Source organism: Antechinus flavipes, chromosome 2, assembly GCF_016432865.1.
Source record: "Antechinus flavipes isolate AdamAnt ecotype Samford, QLD, Australia chromosome 2, AdamAnt_v2, whole genome shotgun sequence".
NCBI classification, from domain to species: Eukaryota; Metazoa; Chordata; class Mammalia; order Dasyuromorphia; family Dasyuridae; genus Antechinus; species Antechinus flavipes.
This window is the reverse complement of record NC_067399.1, coordinates 495,637,866-495,659,574: the sequence shown is the minus strand read 5'-3', so window position 1 is coordinate 495,659,574 and position 21,709 is coordinate 495,637,866. Positions and strand designations below refer to the sequence as shown.

At 38.2% G+C, this 21,709-nt stretch overlaps 1 protein-coding gene across 2 annotated transcripts in view; it reads left to right on the top strand.

Moving 5' to 3' along the window:
* The window catches only part of ELMO2 (engulfment and cell motility 2), a 52,771-nt gene that overhangs the window by 14,887 nt on the left and 16,175 nt on the right, over positions 1 to 21,709 (top strand). The window contains exons 4-11 of one of the 2 annotated variants that reach the window (XM_051979958.1): positions 2,171 to 2,243; positions 2,859 to 2,909; positions 5,707 to 5,888; positions 8,966 to 9,065; positions 10,241 to 10,392; positions 15,414 to 15,492; positions 16,545 to 16,580; positions 19,252 to 19,302. In XM_051979958.1, the coding sequence (XP_051835918.1) occupies positions 2,171 to 2,243; positions 2,859 to 2,909; positions 5,707 to 5,888; positions 8,966 to 9,065; positions 10,241 to 10,392; positions 15,414 to 15,492; positions 16,545 to 16,580; positions 19,252 to 19,302 (724 nt within the window). The remainder of the gene's footprint in view (positions 1 to 2,170; positions 2,244 to 2,858; positions 2,910 to 5,706; positions 5,889 to 8,965; positions 9,066 to 10,240; positions 10,393 to 15,413; positions 15,493 to 16,544; positions 16,581 to 19,251; positions 19,303 to 21,709) is intronic. The other variant, XM_051979959.1, reaches the window with a different exon arrangement.

Genomic DNA, 21,709 nt, shown 5'->3' with positions numbered 1-21,709 from the left:
GTGACCCAGCTGGAAGTGAAATTAAGTTTTGCCTGGCTTGACTTGTTTTTAGTGAAGCCATGGTGGGTCTCTGAAATCACTGTTTCCTTTCCTAGATATTCACTAACCCTTTCTTTAATGTTCTGTTGTAGCATTTTCTTAGGAATCAGAGTCAAAGTCACTGGTCTGTAATTTTTACACTCTCATCTCTTTGAAGATTGTGACATTTGCTCTTGACTAGTTGGGCATCACCTCTCTTCTTCACTGATCATGATCCTGACCTAGCCCCAATCATTGCATTTGTATCTATTAGCTTTTTTAGTACAGAGCACATCGTTCCTCTGGGCTAGGACACTTGATTTTTTTCAAGGGCACTGGGTATTTTTTACTATCTCTTTTTGTGACTTAGGAATTAGTTCCAGTTTGCCAATTTTGTTTTGTCATTTTCAATCAGTAGAAAGATCATCCTTAGAGAAACTAAGCAAAACAAGAATTAGCCAATTATACCTTCTCTTTGACAGTTATTGTTGTCCTCTCCTCTGTAGGCAAGTGGTCTTATGCTGCCCTTGGTTTTCCTAATCCCTAATATTGATTTTTTTTTTTCTGCTGGAGGCAATTGGGGTTAAGTGACTTGCCCAGGATCACATAGCTAGGAAGTATTAAATGTCTGAGGCCAGATTTAAACTCAGGTCCTCCTGACTTCAGGGCTGGTGCTCTATACACTGCACCACCTAGCTACCTCCCCAATATTGATTAAAAAAAAAAATCCTTTTGTTTTCCTTAGTTTTTTTTTTTTTTCCAACCTGAGCTATTTCTGAGCTGTAGCACTTCTGACATTCTTACAGGATTGAGCTAGGTTCTTTATTCATTCTCTTTTACCTGCCTGTGGATGCATTTTCTATTAATTTCTTTTTAAAAAAATTAAGTTGATTGAGTTCTCTATTCACATAACTCTTCAGGTTTTTCTTCCTCACTAGAATTGTTTTCCTTTTTGTGTCTTCAAAGTATCATTCTTGCAATCTCTTCTGGACTGACTTGGCCAATGGAATTTTGATCCATGAGATTTTATGTAGCCTTTTCCCACTCTCTTTAAAATATTCTCTTCCCACATTTGACTTGTTTTAAACTTAAAATTGACTTTCTACTGTTTCTCCTTATAAACATTAGGGAGGAAGAATCGTTCAAGGTTTATATCATTTCTATTCCAACACTCAGTTTCTGCCTGCTAGTAAAATATCATTCTTCAAAAGGGGGTATCTGTTCTGGAATAGGAGAATATTCTAGAATGAATCATCATTAAAATAAATCAACACATCATTAGTTACTCTGTTTTTGTTAGAGGGTGGGTTCCAGAAGATGTCTGGATAATTGAAATTTTCCATCAGTACCATGTTATGCAAGTTCTTTTTATTTATTTTTTTATTATAGTTTTTTATTTACAAGATATGTGTGCATGGATATTTCAGCATTTACACTTGCAAATCCTTTTGTTCCAATTTTTCCCCTCCTTCCCCCCCACCCCTTCCCCCAGATGGCAGGTTGACCAATACACGTTAAATATGTTAAAGTATAAATTAAATGCAATATAAGTATACATGTCTAAACAGTTATTTTGCTGTACAAAGAGAATTGGACTTTGAAATAGTGTACAATTAACCTGTAAAGGAAATCAAAAATGCAGGCGGACAAGAATAGAAGGATTAGGAATTCTATGTAGTGGTTCATAGTCATTTCCCAGAGTTCTTTCCCTGGGTGTAGCTGGTTCATTTTATTACTGCTCTAAGGGATCTGATTTGGTTCATCTGTTATTCAAGTTCTTGAAGTGCTGATCTCTTATGTCTATCGAGGTGGTCTGTAATATGGTAAAATTCTTTCTGTTTCTCCCTCCACTTAGATATTCTTTATATTTTTCTCCTCTGGTTCATGGGCACAACTAGTCACAGCCTATAACTAAGTATCTAAAAAAATGCTTTACAGAAGGTAGACTTTGTCCTTTTACAGTATGATTTGATTTGATTTAATAGACGCGACGTTGATTAATACTTACTGTACATGGGAATTTGCTTTGGACACAAATTATTTTTTAGAACTGCAGCTGGTGGGATGAAGTAAGGAGTAATGTGGGCAGATACTGGATCTGTATGTATGCATGTGGGTTTGTTTTGTTATGTGTTTTTGTCCTTTTAACCAGGTGGTCACTACCAAATCCTGAGTACTACACTCTCCGTTATGCAGATGGCCCTCAGCTATACATCACTGAGCAGGTTAGTACTGAAGAAAGGGTAGGCAGTGAATTTGGGCCAGTTCTGAAGAGAGCTATTCCAGAGGCTGCTACTTCTGTGGGCTTGGTGGGTGGAGTTTCCCACATGCAGGGTATAGAATTCTTTTCTGATTGGGTGACACTATACCTTGAATCACAGGCCAAAGAGATGGAGGCACCCTTGGACCATAGATAGATTTTATGAACTTGGAGCATCAGTGCCAGGAACGACTTTAGCACCTGCTCTATCTGAAGATCATTTGGTTCATTTTCTCTTATTTTACCATTAAGGAAACTGAAGCCTAGAGAGAAAGGGTCAGTGATTTGTCTAAGGTCACAAGGCAAGTCAGGGGCAGAGTTGGAAGTAGAATCTAGATCTTCTAATGCCCAGTCCATTGTTGGCACTGTTACACCATACTAGCTCTGTCTGTCCTTTTTGATTGGAAATCTTTTCTTCCCAGTTCAATTGGCATAAGCAGGGATAGTAGCAGCCCATTGTCTGTGCGAAGGATTTGCCAGACTCTATTACATCATTCTTTAACAAAGCAAGCCTTTGTTGGCCCTGTTAGCTTGAAAGCGTGCCATATTACATTCTTATTTGTTCTTTCTTTGTGCTCAGACCCGCAGTGACATAAAAAATGGGACGATCTTGCAGCTGGCCATCTCACCGGTAGGTAATCTCCCTATTTGTGACCATAAGTTCTTAGAGCAAGCCAGTAGTCTTTTGAAATAACCTGACTTTGAATGTAAACTGAGTGTCAGATACTTTTCTAGAACAAAGTGGAGCATTTTTCTGTATTTTTTTTTTCTGAGGCAATTGGGGTTAAGTGACTTGCCCAGGGTCACACAGCTAGGAAGTGTTAATTGTCTGAGGCCAGATTTGAACTCAGATTCTCCTGACTTCAGGGCTGGTACTCTATCTATTGTGCCACCTAGCTGCTTCTCTGGATTCTTTTTGAAGTCAGTTTTCTGAAATAGAAAATATCATAGTAGTATTGCTTGAGAGGCATTGAGATAGCTTCTGCATTTGTAGTTGGATAGTTCTCAAACAACAAATGAATTGTTTCATTCTGCAACAATTTTCCCCATCATCTTTATCTTAAGGACCAGTACTTCACAGAATTACAAAAAGAATTAGGGGGTCTCCATACTGAAAGAGGAAAAGAGTTAGTAAGACCCTTATTTATGGGAAGAGAGAGAGGCTAAAGAAGTAGAGGTGATGAGCACACAATGGATCCTAGATTCATCAAATAGCAAAGGACTTGTTATGTGTTCTGGCATAATAGGAAATAGTTTTTAGAGCACTTTGAATTATTTCTTTGTTTGCTATATGTATAACATGTCATATATCCTTGACAGTTAATTCCTTGAAGACAGGGACTATCTTATCATCTATTTCACTGGTATTAAGCACAGGACATAACATATGCTTTGTTGTTGACTTTTTTTTCAGTCAATCAACAGGAATGTATTAAGCACTTACTTTGTGCCAGAACCCATATTAAGAAAAAGGAATACAATGAAAAAAGTCAGTCTCTCCCTTCAGTTAGCTTATATTCTAATGGGAGAATGACATGAACACATGTAAATATATACATTATTATTGTATAGTTGTGTCCAGCTCTTTATGATCCTATTAAGGGTTTTTTTGGTAAAGATACTGGGAGACTTCTTTGTGGGTGAGGAGGCAAATGCTTCCTGAAAGAGGCATCTGGACTTTGAAACATGGGTGGTAGAACAGGTAATTTGGCTAAGGGAATGTACTGTATTATAGAGGGAAGCTCTGCATCACTATGCATCACTATGAGAAATCTGCCAGAGGGGCAGTTAGATGATGCAGGGGATAGAGCACTAGCTCTGAAGTCAGGAAGACCTGAGTTCAACTTTTACCTCAGACACTTAATACTCCCTAGCTGTGTGACCCTGGGCAAGTCACTTAACCCCAATTGCCTCAACAACAACAACAAAAGAAAGAAATCTGCCAGAGAACTAGCATACATGGCTTCCATGACAGTTTTGAAAAATTCTCTAGATCTCTACTTGGATGAATAGTAGCAAAGAAAGAGAAAATCACTGTATGGCACATTACATACATGATCTCATTTGATCCTTGGAGGTAGACATCTACTATGTGATATTACATGTGCTTTTAGATCTTACAGAATGTGAGTTCCTTGAGGACAAAAACTGTTTCATTTTTGTCTTTGTAGCCTCAGGTCCTACATAATTCCCTGGCATGCAGTAGGTTTTAGAAACTAGTGGTTGATTGGCGGATAGTGTAAGTAAGTAAGAATTGGCCAAACTTTCTGCTGTTTTACAAAAGAGGAAACTAAGGATCAGGGAGGATAACTGAATTGCTCAGCTATGAAGTGGCTTTGAAAGGTTTAGAAGCCCTGGTCTCCTGACCCCTAGGCTGTCCCTTTCATCATACCAGTCTGCCTTCAGAATAATCAGTGACACTGCTGCATGTAGGAATAGTTTACTCAAGGTAGAGGAGTGCTTATTTTTATAAAGATTTTATTAAGAACTCTTTTCTAGTGTTATGCTTTTTCCTCTGGGCAAAATGTGAGAAAAACATGAATAACCATGTTGGTCTTGGCGCACTGTTTTCCATCCAACCCCCTCCTTTTCACTCCCACAGTCCTTAAGTCCCTAATTACTTCTCCTCTGGACTATTGTAATAGTATTCCACCTGTTCTTCCTGCCTCCAGTCTCTCCCCTCTCTAAATTAACCTCACTTAGCTGCCAAAATAACCATGCTAGAGGGAAAATCTGACCAAGCCATTACCCTGTTCAGAAGTCGAGTGGCTTCTTCTTATCAATAGGATAGACTGCCTCTTCCTTCGCTTGGGGTTTAAGACTTTTCACATTCAGATTTCAGCTTACCTTTTTAATCTCATCTAGTCCTACTCTCCCTCACACATTTTCCATTCCAGTCCTATTGGATTACTTTGTCCCATAGTTCTCTTCCAGCTTTATCCTATATTCTCTTTCCTCCATAGTTTGTTGTTACTGACACCTGGAGTGTACTTTCTGTAGAAATTAACTTTTTTTAAGGGCTAGTTGAAGTGCCATCTCTTCCACATAGCTTTGTCTGCTTTCCTAGCTGGAAATGATTATTTTGTTTTCTCTCCAGATTTCTTCTAGTATTTTCCCTAGGCCTCTCCTTTGTTCCTGTTGCATTCTGCCTTTTATCATACTTATTTGTGCATGTGATATCCCCCTTACTAGATTGTCCTTAAGGACAACCCTGGTGTTTTAACTTGGTAATCCCCAGGCTCTACACTGAGTAGGCTACTAATAAAGTTTGTTGACCTGCCTCAAATGCAATTAATGGAAAAAATGACTCCACTTTAGCCTCAGTCACTTAAGGATCCCAAGATTTGTCCCCAATTCAGGGATCTGCCATGAGGAACAGATGAGGGAAAAGTGGGCAGGGCTGGTAATGCATTTGTCTGATTTTGTAGTCTCGGGCTGCACGCCAACTTATGGAGAGGACACAGTCATCTAACATGGAGACTCGACTGGATGCTATGAAGGAATTGGCCAAACTTTCTGCTGATGTGACCTTTGCCACTGAATTCATCAATATGGAGGGAATCGTGGTATTGACGAGGCTGGTAGAGAGTGGCACCAAGCTTTTGTCTCAGTAAGTGTGTCACAAGCCCTGTCCTCAGGGCTTCCTGAGAGGGGAGGCAGCTTGTACTGTGACAACATCAGGGCTGTTAAATAGAACTAGGTTTAAATCCCTACTCTGGTAGAGACAAGCAATGTGCTCTTGGGTAAATCACTTAATCCATCTGAATTTCAAGTTCCTCAAATGGAGGTAATATTTATCATACTTACTGTTATTACTCATTAATTTATCGTATCCAACAAGTGTTTGTGATGTATCTGCTATGTACAGTGAACTATGAGAAATTCATAGTTTCTACCTTCAGTCTAGTTGGGGAGATAAGACTTACATGGAAAGCCAAAGTAAGAATAATAATAACAGCTCTTATTAATACAGTGCATCATAGCTTAGAAAGCACTTTGCTCACAAAGATTCTGTGAGGTAGGTATTGTTATTTATATTTTATGACTGAGATTCAGAATTAAGTGATTGATGTCATCATATAACTCATAAGTGTAAGAGATAAAATATGATTGAATCAAGTAACTGGTACAGACAAATACTATAGGAATTCAAAGATATTAGAGATCAGTCTTTGACATACCTGTTAATTTGCTAAGACACTAAGAAATGAGATGAGGTAGAGGAAGAGGACAAGGGCTTGCAAATCTTTCATCCTATACCCATGTTGCTGGATTATCCTTAATCCACTTATTTCTTCAATCACATTTATCCCATCCTTTTCTCCACCATGGTTGTCACCACCTCTACCCTCCACCCTCAGCTCACAAACTGTCTAATCTGTTCTTCCAGCATTGTACAGTGTCTTCACAATTCCTCAGTGCTCACGTGAACAAGTTAGGAAATGGAACAGGAGAACGTCATCAGCTGCAATCTTGCTCCCATTCTTCATTTAGAGGCAGTAGGGACCTTATTTTATAAATGTTAAGGTCAAAAGTCTTCTTTCAGGTTGGCTGCCCTAAGAAATATGGGTATGTTTTATTTGACAGTCCCCAATATGCTACTTATGGCTCACCCACTGAGAGTGACAGCTAAGCTTGACACTTAGCCTGGGTGCATATTTTAAATGTTGTTGCCTAAAGGAGTTCTCTGATGCCTTAGTTACAGAAAGGAAATTCTTGGGCATGTTAACCTGAGGCCTTGAACAGCAATACTGTTCTTATTATTCATAATTATTGCTTAATAGTTGTTGCCATCAAGGTCTGGCATTCTGGTAGTTAGGGAGAAGATTGTATTTTGTGTGTGTATTTCTTGGGCTTTGGAGTCACGTGCGTCAGGAATTTCCTAGGCTTATGATGTGTCGTGGAAAAAAATACCAGATTTGATACTTAGAACTCTGGGTTCTATATCTAGCTCTGCTACTAACTCACTCTTTTATCACCTTTTCTCTGAGCCTTAGTTTTCTTATCTATAAAGCGAGTAATTTAGACTTGATGATTTCTGTCTTTTAGGAAAAGTTTAGACATCTCACCCTGATTTCCAAACACATCCCTCCTCCATTTTCTTTCCAGAGAGCAAGCCATTAAAACAAAACATCATAAAGAAGGAAGTAAGATGATAGCTCAGCTAAACCAGCTAGTCCCTCAGTCCAATCTTTCATTTTACTCAGGGTCCCACATTTATATTTCTTACCCTTTATGGAGAAGGAGCAGACAGGGAGTTGTTTTCTCTTCTTCAGAGCCAGAGTTATTTATCACTTTTATTCAGTATTGCTGCATTGTTTTTTTCCTTTTTTTTACATTGTTGTAGTCATTGTGTATATTATTTTCTTCATTTTTCTGACTTCATTTTGCATCTGTTTATATGTATTTCCTGCTCTATATTTATATTTGTTTCTGACAATTTATCAATGTTCCTTTACATCTATGTACCAAAATTTATTTAGGCATGGCATATTTTGCTTCCTGGTCTTCACAATTATAAAAGGTGTTCCTCTAAACATTTTGTTATTTATGAATCCTTTCTATCTTTGATGCCCTTGGGGTAAATACCTAGTGGTGAAATCTCATGAATTTAAGGCTTGGGCTGGGGTGGAGTTGGAGTTGGTGGGGCAGCATGAAGTTTTGAAGCAATCTAGTCCATCTATTCATTTTTTTAGATAAGAGATTTGAGGCAAAGAGGGATAAACAAGTACTCAACATCATGCAGGTAGTAATTGAAAGAGGTAGGATTTGAATCCACATCCCTTCCTTAGCATAATTCTTAATTTCCAGAATGGTTGGACCAATTCACAAATCTACCAATAGACAGTTGTATCTTTCCACAATTCTGCCTCCCAATGTTGACTGTTCCCATCTTTTGTTACGTTTGCTAATCTGCTAGGTGTGAAATGAAATCTCAGAGTTGCTTTGATTTGCACTTCTCTTAGATGTTTAGAGCTGCCGTTCACATGGCAATTTATAGTTTGCAATTCTTCTTTTATTTATTTTGACCACTTTGCCACTGGAAAGATTAGATCCTTCCATTCTAAAATTTACAATTTGCACTTCTCTCTGACTCTTAGTTGCTTCATCTATAAAATAAAGTGGTTGGACAAAGTAATTGTAACAAATTTATGTTAACATAAAGGTAACAGGCATTTATTAAGTACTTATGTGCCAAGCCCTGTGCTAAGCACTGGAGATATAAACACAAACAAAAAGAAGTATAGTTGAGGCAGCTAGGGGATGGAGTAGATAGAGCACCAGCCCTGAAGTTAGGAGGACTTGATTTGGCCTCTTCCTAGCTGGGTGACCCTGGGCAAGTCACTTAACCCCAATTCCTCCTCCCCCTTTCCAAATAGTATAATCCCTGTCCTAAAGAAATTTATTCTCTGAGAGAAGACAGCACACAAAAATGTGCCAAAAAGTAGGGGAAAATGCATCCATAAAAGGGTGACTAAGAAAAAATATTCCCATTTGTAAAATGGGAAAAGTGAAGAAAGAAGGGGGGGGGGAGGGAACAGATGGGGAATGACAGGGGGCATATCAGGTGAAATGATTGTGTTGTTTAAAAAAAAAAAAAAAGATAACAATAAAACTTTTAAAAATTTGCCCTCCTGCCTTGGCTCCCTGTTCTGAATATTTATATGTGTTTCTCACACTCCTCAGTTACAGTGAAATGCTGGCATTCACCCTGACTGCCTTCCTGGAACTCATGGACCATGGTATTGTCTCCTGGGACATGGTTTCGATCACCTTCATTAAGCAGGTGAGGACCCTCCTGCTCAATCCTTCACCTCCTAAGCCCCTGCCACCTACTGCTTATTGGGCTCTGCTGCTGAGAGGATGTTCTTTCTGGTTAGGGAAGGTGTCCATAAAGGCAGGTTGGCCCAAGAGCTGATCAGCCTGTTTGATTAGAACTTTAGAAAGCATTTTTACCAAATTCAGATCAGTCATGCTTGAAGAATAGAATTCAGTTCTGGGTAGCTACATTTTGGAAGAGATGTTGACACACTGGAGCACTTCCATTGAAGAGCAAAAATTTGAAATGTGATTATGATTTAAAGTGTTTGTTTTCTGTGAGCATATTGGTTAATGACTGAATGCAGTGCTTATGTGCATGTGCACATGCCTTTGGCAGCAGAGGAGGGAAACGAGGTCTCTATTGCCCATGGGACCATGGCATCATGTTTTAGGAGGAACAAGATGACTCTCTATGGAAGAGGGATGAGATTTGTTCTACTTGGCATTGGCCCTAGAGGACTGAATTAAAACCATTAAAATGGGAGTTGTCTGCTCCAATCCCCTTATTTTATAGATGAGGAAAAGGAGACCTAGGGAGAGTAAGTGACTGGTGGTGGAAATATCTGCATTGGCTGTCAGGAGATAATTAACTGGTGATCCCTGGGATACCTTCCCAGTCTTAAGATTCCATGATTTTGTGAAGGTGTTGGAGTGATACATCTTAAAAAAGGATGTATTTGGGCTCTTCTGACTTAATTAGTGAAATGGGCCTCTAGTAATTTAAACTGTCCTTTCTTTACCTCTCTTTTCATTCTTTTATTGATGCCTTTAATCTTCATATCACATTTCAATATCCTTTCCCCAGTTATCTATATTTTACTTCCTGTTATGAATCCTGGGCTTTGGCTCTTAAAGAGTTATAATTAAGAAGAGAACACATGTGTTTGTGTGCTTGGAAAGATCTTGTGTTTTACCTAAGACTGGATAATACATATCTGGAGAAAGGAAGTCTCTCAGTTTGAACCAAGTAGCCATAAAATAGATAGCAACATACTTAGACTGCATTCCTGATGTGTGGGAGGAAAGAAGCAGTTTCTGGAGTTCTAGCTTCATAAATCCAAATCTGTCACAAGTCAGCAATGCCCCAGCACACTGCCTTCGAACCTGTAGATGAGTTTGCTTCTTTTTCTCTGGGTTTAGATCGCTGGGTATGTGAGCCAGCCCATGGTGGATGTGTCCATCCTGCAGCGGTCGCTAGCTATCCTGGAGAGCATGGTCCTGAACAGTCAGAGCCTGTACCAGAAGATAGCTGAGGAGATCACCGTGGGCCAGCTCATCTCCCACCTCCAGGTGTGAGTAAGAGACCCTGCCTTTTGCTTTGTTGGCTTTCATCTCTCTCATCCCTGTCTCTCCTTTGGGAAGACTCTAAGTTGTTGGCTTGTTGGTTCCTTCAAAATAATATTTGCTCAGTGCATACACCACCCCCACTTCCCTGCCCCTTGTCCTGTATGAAAGGCTAGGAGTGAGAGGAAGCTGCTGAACCAGGGAGTTTCCTTGTGGGACTTACTGCCAAGAAGCAGCTGGGGTATGGCCCCTACTAGCCTAATGCTTTATGCTTTGTAATGTTTACCTTACAACAGGCCTATCAGGAAACTGCGGTTCAGGTTCATTAATATAGCAGATAAGTTTTGGGATGAAGAGAGCAATAGAATTGGAATTAAAGAACCCACATTCAAATCCCAGCTCTTGCATGTATCAACAAGTCACCTCTGAAGGAAGGAAGGAAACAAGCATTTATGAAGTGCTTACCTTAGGCCAAGCACTGTGCTATGATTTTTACAAATACAGTGCCACTTGATCCTTACAATAACCCTGGAAAGTAGGCGCTATTGTTACCAGCATTTTATAATTGAGGAAACTAAGGCATACAGACTAAGCAACTTGCCCAGTTACTTACTGTTAGTAACTGTCTGAGGTTTGGTTTCTCATTTGTAAACCATCACTCATAGATGCATTAAGTGTATCAGGGCTGTTGAGACTCAGAGTAGATAATTCTGTGAAGTACTATATAATTTTGGTAACTTTTATTACATTCTATAAATATTTTCCCTAGGAAATGAAACAAGTGAACTCCTGAGAACACTGCTATTATTGCTTCCTCTTTTCTTCATTTGTAGCTGGTCTGCAAATCAGGTTATCCATCAGTGATCCCTTCCTGACCCCTGCTCCATTCCTGCTGGCATAGTCAGTCTTGCCAGGATTCTGATAAAGTAGGGTCATGTGGGCAGCAGTATTTGGGCCCCTCTTGATTGTATTTTCAATTAGCTCTGCTCTACCACTTTGAGCAAAAGGGAAGCATGCCGTGCACTATGTTTTCTTTGCATCTCCTGTCTTTGCCTTTTAGTCCATCATTGGATGTTTTCCCAGAATTTACAGAGCAAAAAAAGCAAATGGATTCATTGGGTTAAGCAGTAGACCAGGAAATTTCCTCTGAGGTGTTCTGAGGCAGGTGTGGTGTCATAGAAAAAACACTGAACTTAGAGGCCTCTTTAGACATCTTTGGACAAGCCCCTCTGCCAGTCTGAGCCTGAATTTCTTCATCAATAAAATAAAGCTAATAATCCTTGCACTATCTACTGAATAGATTCTTGAGGAAAGCATGCTTATTTCCCCCCCCCCCCCCAAGGGAAACTTCTTGAGGACCTCACAAGAGTGAGGAAATGTTTCTTTCTTTCTTTTTTTTTTTTTTTTTAAATAACTTTTTATTGATAAAACCCATGCCAGGGTAATTTTTTACAGCATTATCCCTTGCATTCACTTCTGTTCTGATTTTTCCCCTCCCTCCCTCCACCCCCTCCCCTGGATGGCAAGCAGTCCTTTACATGTTGAATAGGTTACAGTATATCCTAGATACAGTATATGTTAGCAGAACCGAACAGTTTTCTTGTTGCACAGGGAGAATTGAATTCAGAAAGTATAAATAACCCGGGAAGAAAAACAAAAATGCAAGCAGTTTATATTCATTTCCCAGTGTTCTTTCTTTGGGTGTAGCTGCTTCTATCCATCATTGATCAATTAAAGCTCTCTTTATCGAAAAGATCCACTTCCATCAGAATACATCCTCAAACAGTATCGTTGTTGAGGTATATAATGATCTCCTGGTTCTGCTCATTTCACTCAGCATCAGTTCATGTAAGTCTCACCAGTCCTCTCTGTATTCATCCTGCTGGTCATTCCTTACAGAACAATAACATTCCATAACGTTCATATACCACATTTTACTCAACCATTCTGCAATTGATGGGCATCCATTCATTTTCCAGCTTCTAGCCACTACAAACAGGGCTGCCACAAACATTTTGGCAATACAGGTCCCTTTCCTTTCTTTAGTATCTCTTTGGGATATAAGCCCAGTAGAAACACTGCTGGATAAAAGGGTATGCACAGTTTGATAATTTTTTGAGCATAGTTCCAAATTGCTCGAGGAAAGCATTCTTTAAACTATGAAGTGCTATACAAATGTGAATTATAACATAACCTATACTTCATTGATCATAGCTTTCTGCATTTTGTTTCTTTTGTAAAGTGAGACAAGACCAGCAGCTTGGCTAATAATGATGGAAAACAAGATAGTGGGATCAGTGTTAACTGCTAATTTTTTTTTTAAATTAAATTTTTTCCCCCGAGGCAATTGGAGTCAAGTGACTTGCCTAGGGTCACACAACCAGGACGTGTCAAGTGTCTTGAGATTAGATTTGAACTCGGGTCCTCTTGACTTCATGGCTGATGCTCTATCCACTGCGCCACCTATCAGCCTCAAAATTAAGTTGTTTTTAATGAACAAATTTTTATTTTCTTTTTCATCTCCATAATCTCTCTGCCCCCCATTGAGAAGGGGGGAAAAAGGGAAAATAAAATTTTATAAAACAAATATGCACAATCATGCAGAATGATGTTTTTTCCCTTGTATAACATTGGTATATATGTTGTTCTTCCTGTTCTGCTTACTTTTGTCTTCATCAATTCATACAGGTATTTTGAGGTTTCTCTGAAACCATCCCTTTCATCATTAATTAATTAACAGCACAGGGTATCCAGTTATATTCATCAATATAATTTGTTTATCCATTCCTTAATTGCTGGGTACCCTCTTATTTTGTAATTCTTTGCTTCCACAGAAAATTTCTGTACATGGGGTCCTTTTTCTTTATTTTGATTTAACTGCCTATCATAAGAAGTAAAAGCAACATTTACTTGGCTGGTCTTGTTTTTCTCTAAGCTGTCCTCATGGCTTGAATGGTTCAACAGACTTAAGATTTCAGTTGCAAACTTGGCATTCTGATCACCTTAGAAATTAAAAAACCATTCCAGAAGTAGTAGAAACTCCTTAGACATAATGGCTATTCCACTACTGTTAGCACACCATTCTGACAGAACATTTCTGTTTGAAGACAAAGGGTGGGGGGCTTCATCTACCTCAAATAATACTGTGTCCTTGCTGACTATCCTTTTCATGCTCCATTGTTAAGTAAACATCTTTTCTGTAAGGTGTTAGTCTACCAGTGTTTCATTCCATTCTAATCTTTAGTCTGAACCACCAAACTGGCCTAGGTTACTTTTTTTTTTTTAATAACTTTTTATTGATAGAACTCATGCCAGGGTAATTTTTTACAACATTATCCCTTGCATTCACTTCTGTTCTGATTTTTCCCCTCTCTCCCTCCACCCCCTCCCCCAGATGGCAAGCAATCCTTTACATGTTGAATAGGTTACAGTATATCCTGGATACAATATACGTGTGCAGAACCGAACAGTTTTCTTGTTGCACAGGGAGAATTGAATCCAGAAGGTATAAATAACCCGGGAAGAAAAACAAAAATGCAAGCAGTTTATATTCATCTCCCAGTGTTCTTTCTTTGGGTGTAGCTGCTGTTTCCCATCTTTGATCAATTGAAACTGAATTAGCTCTCTTTATCGAAGAGATCCCCATGGTTACTTTTGTAACCTAGCCTAAAACTCTCTCAGAAGAAAATGGCATGCAGTATGCATCACAGAGCCTGTATTCCGGTCAGGGGCAGGGAATTAGGTTAGGGTTGTTTTGTTGTAATGGTGTTTTTAATCCTTTTTTTTCCCCCCAAAACTTCCCCAGAGTTTTTGAACAAACAGATAAAAGGGGATTATAGAAAGTAAAATAGATAATTTTGATTAGATAAAATTAAAAGACTTGCACAAACAAAATTAATGTAGCCAAAATTAGAAGGAGCAATAGAAACTTAGAGGGAAATTTGCATGGTTTCTCTGATAAAAGCCTTATTTCTCAAATTTGTAGGGAAATGAGCTAAATTTATAAAAATAAGAGTCATTGGTAAATAACTTGATAAATAGTCAGAGGATATGAGTAGGCAGTTTTCAGAAGAAGAAATTAAAACTATCAATAGTCACATGAAAAAATGCCCTAACTCATTGTTGATTAGAGAAATGCAAATTAAAGCAATTCTTGAGATATTGCCTTACACCTATCAGATTGGCTAATGTGACAGGAAAGGAAAATGCCACAGTTGGAAGAGATAGAGAAAATTAGGATACGAATGCATTGTTGATAGAATTGTAAACTAATTCATCCATTCTGGAGAACAATCTAGAATTATGCACAAAGGGTTATAAAACTGTGTATACTAGTTGACCTTGTAATAGTACTAGGTCTGAACCCCAAGAGATAAGAGAAAAAAAACTTTTATATGCAAAATATTTATAACAACCCTTATTGTGGTGGTAAAGAATTGGAAATTGAGGGAATGCCTATCAATTGGGGAATATGATTGTGATGGACTACTGTTGTGCTACATATAAGAAATATTGAACAGAATGAGTTAAGAAAAATCTGGGAAAATTTAAATGAAATGATGCAAAGTGAGGTAAATAGAGCCTGGAGAATAGTAACAATAATAATATAAAGATGCTATTCTGATTAAGACAGTGATACAAGACAATTACAAAGGCCCCATGATGAGAGATCTTATTCACCTCTAGAGACAGAGAACTGATGAACTCTATGTAAATTGAAGCATTTAAAACAATTTTTATTATTTTATTTGGTTTGTGTTTTCTTTTGCATCATGGCTAATGTGGAAATATTTTGTATGCATGACCTTACTTGTATAAACAAAACCAAATTGTTTACCTTCTCAAGGAGTTAGTGGGATGGGAGGGAGAGAATTTGGAACTCAATTTAAAAAAAAAAAAAAGATTGTTAAATTTTTTTTACATGTAATTGGGAAATATTTAATGAAATAAAAATAATTTTGAAAATCTTATCAAGATATTCTGCACCTTAGAAACTAGTAATTGCCTTCTGCTTTCTTTCCTCCCACAGCTCTAATCAAGAGATCCAAACTTATGCCATCGCGCTGATTAATGCACTTTTCCTGAAGGCACCTGAGGACAAGAGACAGGTGTGTGACTGCCTTCATCATTTATTTATTTATTTATTCTTCTGCCTTTTAAAAATAGCTTTTTCCCTCCCTTTGGTCAATGATTACTTTCACACCTGAAATATATAGGCTCTTAAGAGAATTTTCTCCTGCAAAAGAAAGAGTCAGAATTCATCCTATCTTTCCTATGTTGAGTCAGCATGGGAGTAATGGGAAAATAATGGATTTGGAATCATTGGAGTTAGGTTTGAATTCTGCCTGCCTGGGTGACCATAGGGAAATTGCTTAACCTCTCTGGACCTCACTTCCTCATCTGTCAAAGGAAAGGTGGCTAGACCAGATGATCTCTAAGGTTTCCTAGTTCTAGAGTTCTGTGATCTGTAAATTTCCTGCTGTATTCCTGATCTGTGCTCCAAGTTCTAAGGAAAATCTACATGTCAAAAGGAAAGGAGACTGAAGCCCCTTTTGAGGACAAGAGAGATTCACTCATCCTGGCTGACTCTCACCTTCCTCAATAGAAAATTTGGTATGGCTTTATCTCTGTTCTGGAGAAATTGTTTATCCAAGAAGAAACATATAGGATAAAGCCAAATTTCAAGGACTGAAATAGTAAAGTGGGGACCTTTGGAAAGGCAAAAGGGGGCTTTAAGGAAGTTTAGGTTCCCTTAGTAACCTACCAATAACAAGCCCTCTTTGAGACTCAATTTTCCCATTTATAAAGTGAGGGTATATGTAATATTGTCTGTCCTGCCTATGTCACAAAGCTGTTAATGAGAATGGAATTAAATAATAGATGTAAAAGCACTAGAGGAAATTAGGTTCAAGTGCTATCCAAATACCAAGTAGTTATCATTTGTTCTTATAATTGTGCCAGTCCAAATTCACATGGGACTATCCAAACCTTTTGACGTAGTCTTGGCTGGAGAACTGGGGGTGTCAATGCATCTGTCTGTGTCTGTCCTTGTTATATGGCTTTGCTATGTTAACCTTTCCTTCCCAGTACTTGTTTTGTACCTAAGCTGAAAGCTAATTCCTGTCTGCCTCTCTCTGTGCTTTCTGCTCTCTGCCGGCAGGACAAGCTCCTTAATCCTCTAGACCTGCCTGTTACTGTAAGTAGCTCTGCCACTTTGGAAGGGCCCTGCTCCAGCTCCCCCAAGATACAGCCTCAGCTTTTGGGTGGGGAGGCCCTGACTGGCAGTGAAGGAGGAGACATGTGCTGTGCTGTCTGGGGGCCTGAGGGGTTCTGCACATTGTATTCTTGTCTCCACACTCAGTCAGTACTGCCATTATACAGGCCTATTGATGTTCAGCCTGGAAAGATCAGAGTTCCCAAGTAATAAATAATTTCTTTTCCACTTTATTAGAGGTGGCAACAAGCTTGTGAAGAGCATGGGGTTTGGAGTGGGATGGCCTATTTATGCTATATGTCTTCATTGTGACCTGTGCAAGTCATGTAGCCTTTCTTAGTTTCAATTTCTTCATCTATAAAACATAAAGCCATCTTCCAGGATATATTGGAAGGATCAATGAAATTCATTTCCATCCAACAAATATTATGCACTTAAGCTGTTCAAACTCAGGACCAAAGACAGAAAATGACATGGTCCTTCAAAAATATATTACAGTTAATAGATATAAAGCACTTTGTAATTTTCAAATATTGTACAGATGTGAGCTAATTAATACATGCTTCATGAGATTGAGTCATTCCTGTAAGAGGTTTCAGTTGCCTAAAGGTAGCTGCATCCAGCTGGTCTCTTCTGAACTTTCTTTTCATACTTCCTGGCTGTCTGTTAAAAGGGACATCCAAAGTGTATGTTAATCCAAAGGTAAGGTACAGAGCCAGTTTTGTATCCACAAATTTAGAATTGTATATAAAATAAGGAAGCAGATTAGAAGTATTGAAGACATTCTGAGAGTAGGAAAGGGAAGTCAGAAGAAACATAGGCAGAACTATAAAACAGTCTTTCTGGGGTCATTAAGTGTAGGGACAAAAATCCCAGCAAGGCTCAATATCAAGACCTATCACATTACTCTATTAAGGCCCAAAACAATAACTGATGATCATGGTGATAACCAAGAGCCTCTAAGAAAAGGTTATATCACTTTCATTGTATTGAGTGTGAGAAGGCAGAGATGTGTAATAAATTTAAGAAAAACTGTTCTTTTGAGGTAGCAGGGTGAGCTAAAATTGGGAGGAGGGGAAATCTTGGCATGTAAAAGGGGGAAATTTCAGTTACTTGAAAATCCAGTTATATGGAGCACTTTATTCCCCAGTGGTGCCAGAATAATGAAATGTTAACCCCTTTTGTATGAATAGAATGAATTTAGAAAAGATAAATGTGATGGGAGGAAAGTGTAAGACCTCCTGCACCCCATCAAATTTCTGGCCTTATCTCTGCCTCTAAATGTGAACCCAGCATGGCTTTGGGCAGTTGTTTTTTTTCTCCTTGAGCTCCCTTCTTTGTAAAGAAGGATATAGGGCTACATGATGATAATGATGTTCTTGGTGACAATAATTTCTTTGAGAGACTAAGAATGCCTGAATCGAACCCCTGTCTCGAAAATCCTGGTCATTTAACCTCTGGGGAGTCACTGACATGCCTCTTCTTATGCTCCTTCCCTCAGAGACTTTAAGACAATTGAGATGCAGAGAGCCTGTCGTTCTGCAATGTCTAGGGAATGCCTAATTAAGGCTTCTACCCTGATGAAAACACTGGCCAATTGAAAACAAAGGACTCATATGTGCAAAGTTCTCTGCTCACATCACTCCTTTGTACTAGGTATTGTTTCCTATTTACAGATGAGGAAATTGTATCCTGGAAAGGTGAAATGATGAAGATGCCTAAGGTCAGGGGACCAAGGAGTGTAAGAATCCATATTTGAAACACCTGGATCTTAGTTCTTATTTCTAAGATCTATGATTTTGGTACAGAGTAGAAATTACTTTGTGATTATCTAATGTTCTTGGTGGTTTCTTCCACTTTTTGCCCTCTCTCCTCCACTAGAATGAAATTCTCTGCAATTGTAAAGCATTCAGAACATATGAGTTATGTGAATTGGATTTGAGGGCATGGACCAAAAGGACATTCTTTCTTGTTGCTTTTAGAAGCAACATTTGGTCAGGAAGCCGAATGTAGCCACAGTCTTGTGTGTCCGTCTTAGCTTAGAGAGCAGCACTGTCTGTTTGCCATCTGTTCTCTGTGTGAAATGTCCATTTGATTTTCTCATAACATCTTTCTCAGACTAAACCAATCCACATTTCTTTTGAAGACAATACACTGGTTTACATTATGAGTTATTTGGACTTGCACAAAAAAAAAGTTTGGGAAATAAAAATATTATTGTTTTTTGGTTAGAAATAACCAATTGCATTTTCTTCATTTTATCACATTTCCATTTTTTTTTTCAGAAAAACTTGATATAATAGGAAGAGTAAGAATCAAGACATATATATGATCCACATGATGAGTTCATCCTAATAGGAGTTTATGGTGTAGGGTAGGGTCCATTAAAAAAGGCAGTATAGAACAGTGGAACAAATAATGGATTTCATTCAGATCTGGAGACCTGGATTCAGAGCCTGATTCTGCTTCTTCTTACATCTGTGACCTTAAGTAAATCACTTAAGCTCTCTTGGCCTTGTTTACTCATGTGTAAAACGAGCAGATTGGACAGGGTGCCCTGTAATGAACCATCCACTATGAACTCTATGGTCCTCAGCTTGGACTGTATGTGTCCATCTCTTTCACCTAATGCTTACCTTGATTTTCTTAACAGGATATGGCCAATGCATTTGCACAGAAGCACCTTCGGAACATAATCTTGAATGTAAGTTTGTGATATACTACTTTTTTTTTTTTTTGTGGGGGAGGAGACAGCATGTAGGACATGTAGTAGATGGATATCAAAGGCTTCTGAAACATAAAATTTTGTCAACCAGAAGTGAAGAGTTCAGAGTCCATCTCCATGGTAGAGTGTCAGATTGCTTAGAACTATCCTTAGTGGATAAGTGGGCTTGAGATCTTTCCTTGAGATTTTACATAGAAAGGAATAGAAGAGTACATAGTCATTTCCCTATGGAAAAAGGGCCAATATTATCTCTTAGGAGAAAGTCCTTGTCCATCAGAGAGAAACGTGGCCCTTAAAACTCTGATTTGTCTGTTGAAGAGCAGTGCAAAAGGTAAGGTTTGAATCCTGGTTCTGTACTACTAGATTTGTGACCTCTAGCAAGCTACTTAACCACTTTGAGCCTCATTTCTTCATTTGGAAAATGAGGATAATAATACTTATGGCTATTGTAAGGAAAGACCTTTGCCAACTATAAAATGTTACAGAAATGATTATAGTTCTCACTTATTCAGATGTGGCTCTTCTGTTCAACAAATATTTGTTTTGTTTTTGTTGTTTAATTAAAACCTTTTATTTACAGAGCATATGTATGGTAATTTTTCCAACATTGACTCTTGCATAACCCAAAAATTTATTTTGTAAAGTTTATGATATCATTTCTTTTTTTAAAATCCACTTTGCATTCTTTTTTTTAAAAGTCTTTTATTTTCAAAATATATGCAAAGATAAGTTTTCAACATTCATCCTTGCAAAACCTTGTGTTTCAATTTTTTTTCTCCCTTCTCCTCACTCCCTCCCCTAGACAGCAAGTAATCCAATATATGTTAAACATGTGTAGTTCTTCTACACATATTTCTGCAATTATCTTGCTTCACGAGAAAAGACAGCTCAAAAAGGGAAAAAAAATGAGAAAAAAACACAAGCAAACAGCTTCAAAAAAGATGAAGATGCTATGTTGTGTTCCACACTCAGTTCCCACAGTCCTCTCTCTGGGTGTTTATGGCTCTCTTTATCACAAGATCATTGGAACAGGCCTGAATTATGTTGTTGTTGAAAAGAGCCATGTCCATCAGAATTGATCATTGTATAATCTTGTTGCCATGTACCATGATCTCCTGTTTCTGCTCATTTCACTTACTATCAGTTCATGCAAGCCTTTCCAGGCCTTTCTGAGATCATCCTGCTTATCGTTTCTTATAGAACAATAATATTCCATAACATTCATATACCATAACTTATTCAGCCATTCCCCAACTGATGGACAGCCACTCAATGTCCAGATTCTTGCCTCTACAAAATTTTATTTAGTTTCTTGTATTCTGCACACACGATTGTTTTCTTGGTTCTCTTTACTTTGCATTATTTTGGTTCATCTCAGTCTTCTCTGATATCTTCAATATCTGTCATTTCTTATGCCTCACTGATAGTTTGTTACATCCCTGTACCACAATTTATTTAGCCATTTCTCAGTTAATGGGTTACTTTGTTTCTAGTTTTTTTCTTACTGCTAAAAAATACTACTATGAATAGTTTGGTTTCTTTGGAAGAATTCTTTCTGTTTTTAATCTGCTAGGAACAGATGCTTAGCACTTGGAACTTCGGGTCAAAGGTTTTGAACATTTTAGTTCCTTTTTTTTTATAATTCCAAATTGTTTTGCATAGTGGTTAGATCAGTTCATAGCTCCATTATATTGCCAAAGATAACAAAAAAAGAAAAATTACCATTTTTGGATGGGTATGAGAGGACAGGAACATTAATGCATTGTTGATGCGACTGAGAATTGGGCCAGCTATTTTTTTTATTTTAATTTTAATTTTTAATAACTTTTTATTGATAGAACTCATGCCAGGGTAATTTTTTTACAACATTATTCCTTGCACTCACTTCTGTTCCGATGTTTCCCCTCCCTCCCTCCACCCCTTCCCCCAGATGGCAAGCAGTCCTATTCATGTTAAATATGTCACAGTATATTCTAGATACAATATATGTGTGCAGAACCAAACAGTTCTCTTATTGCACAGGGAGAATTGTATTCAGAAGGTAAAAATAGTCCGGGAAGAAAAACAAAAATGCAAACAGTTTACATTCATTTCCCAGAGTTCTTTCTTTGGGTGTAGCTGCTTCTGTCCATCATTGATCAATTGAAACTGAGTTAGATCTCTTTGTCAAAGAGATCCACTTCCATCAGAATACATCCTCCAACAGTATCCTTGTTGAAGTATATGATGATCTCCTAGTTCTGCTTATTTCACTCAGCATCAGTTCATGTAAGTCTCTTCAAGGCTCTCTGTATTCATCCTGCTGGTCATTTCTTACAGAACTATAATATTCCATAACATTCATATACCACAATTTATCCAACCATTCTCCAATTGATGGGCATCC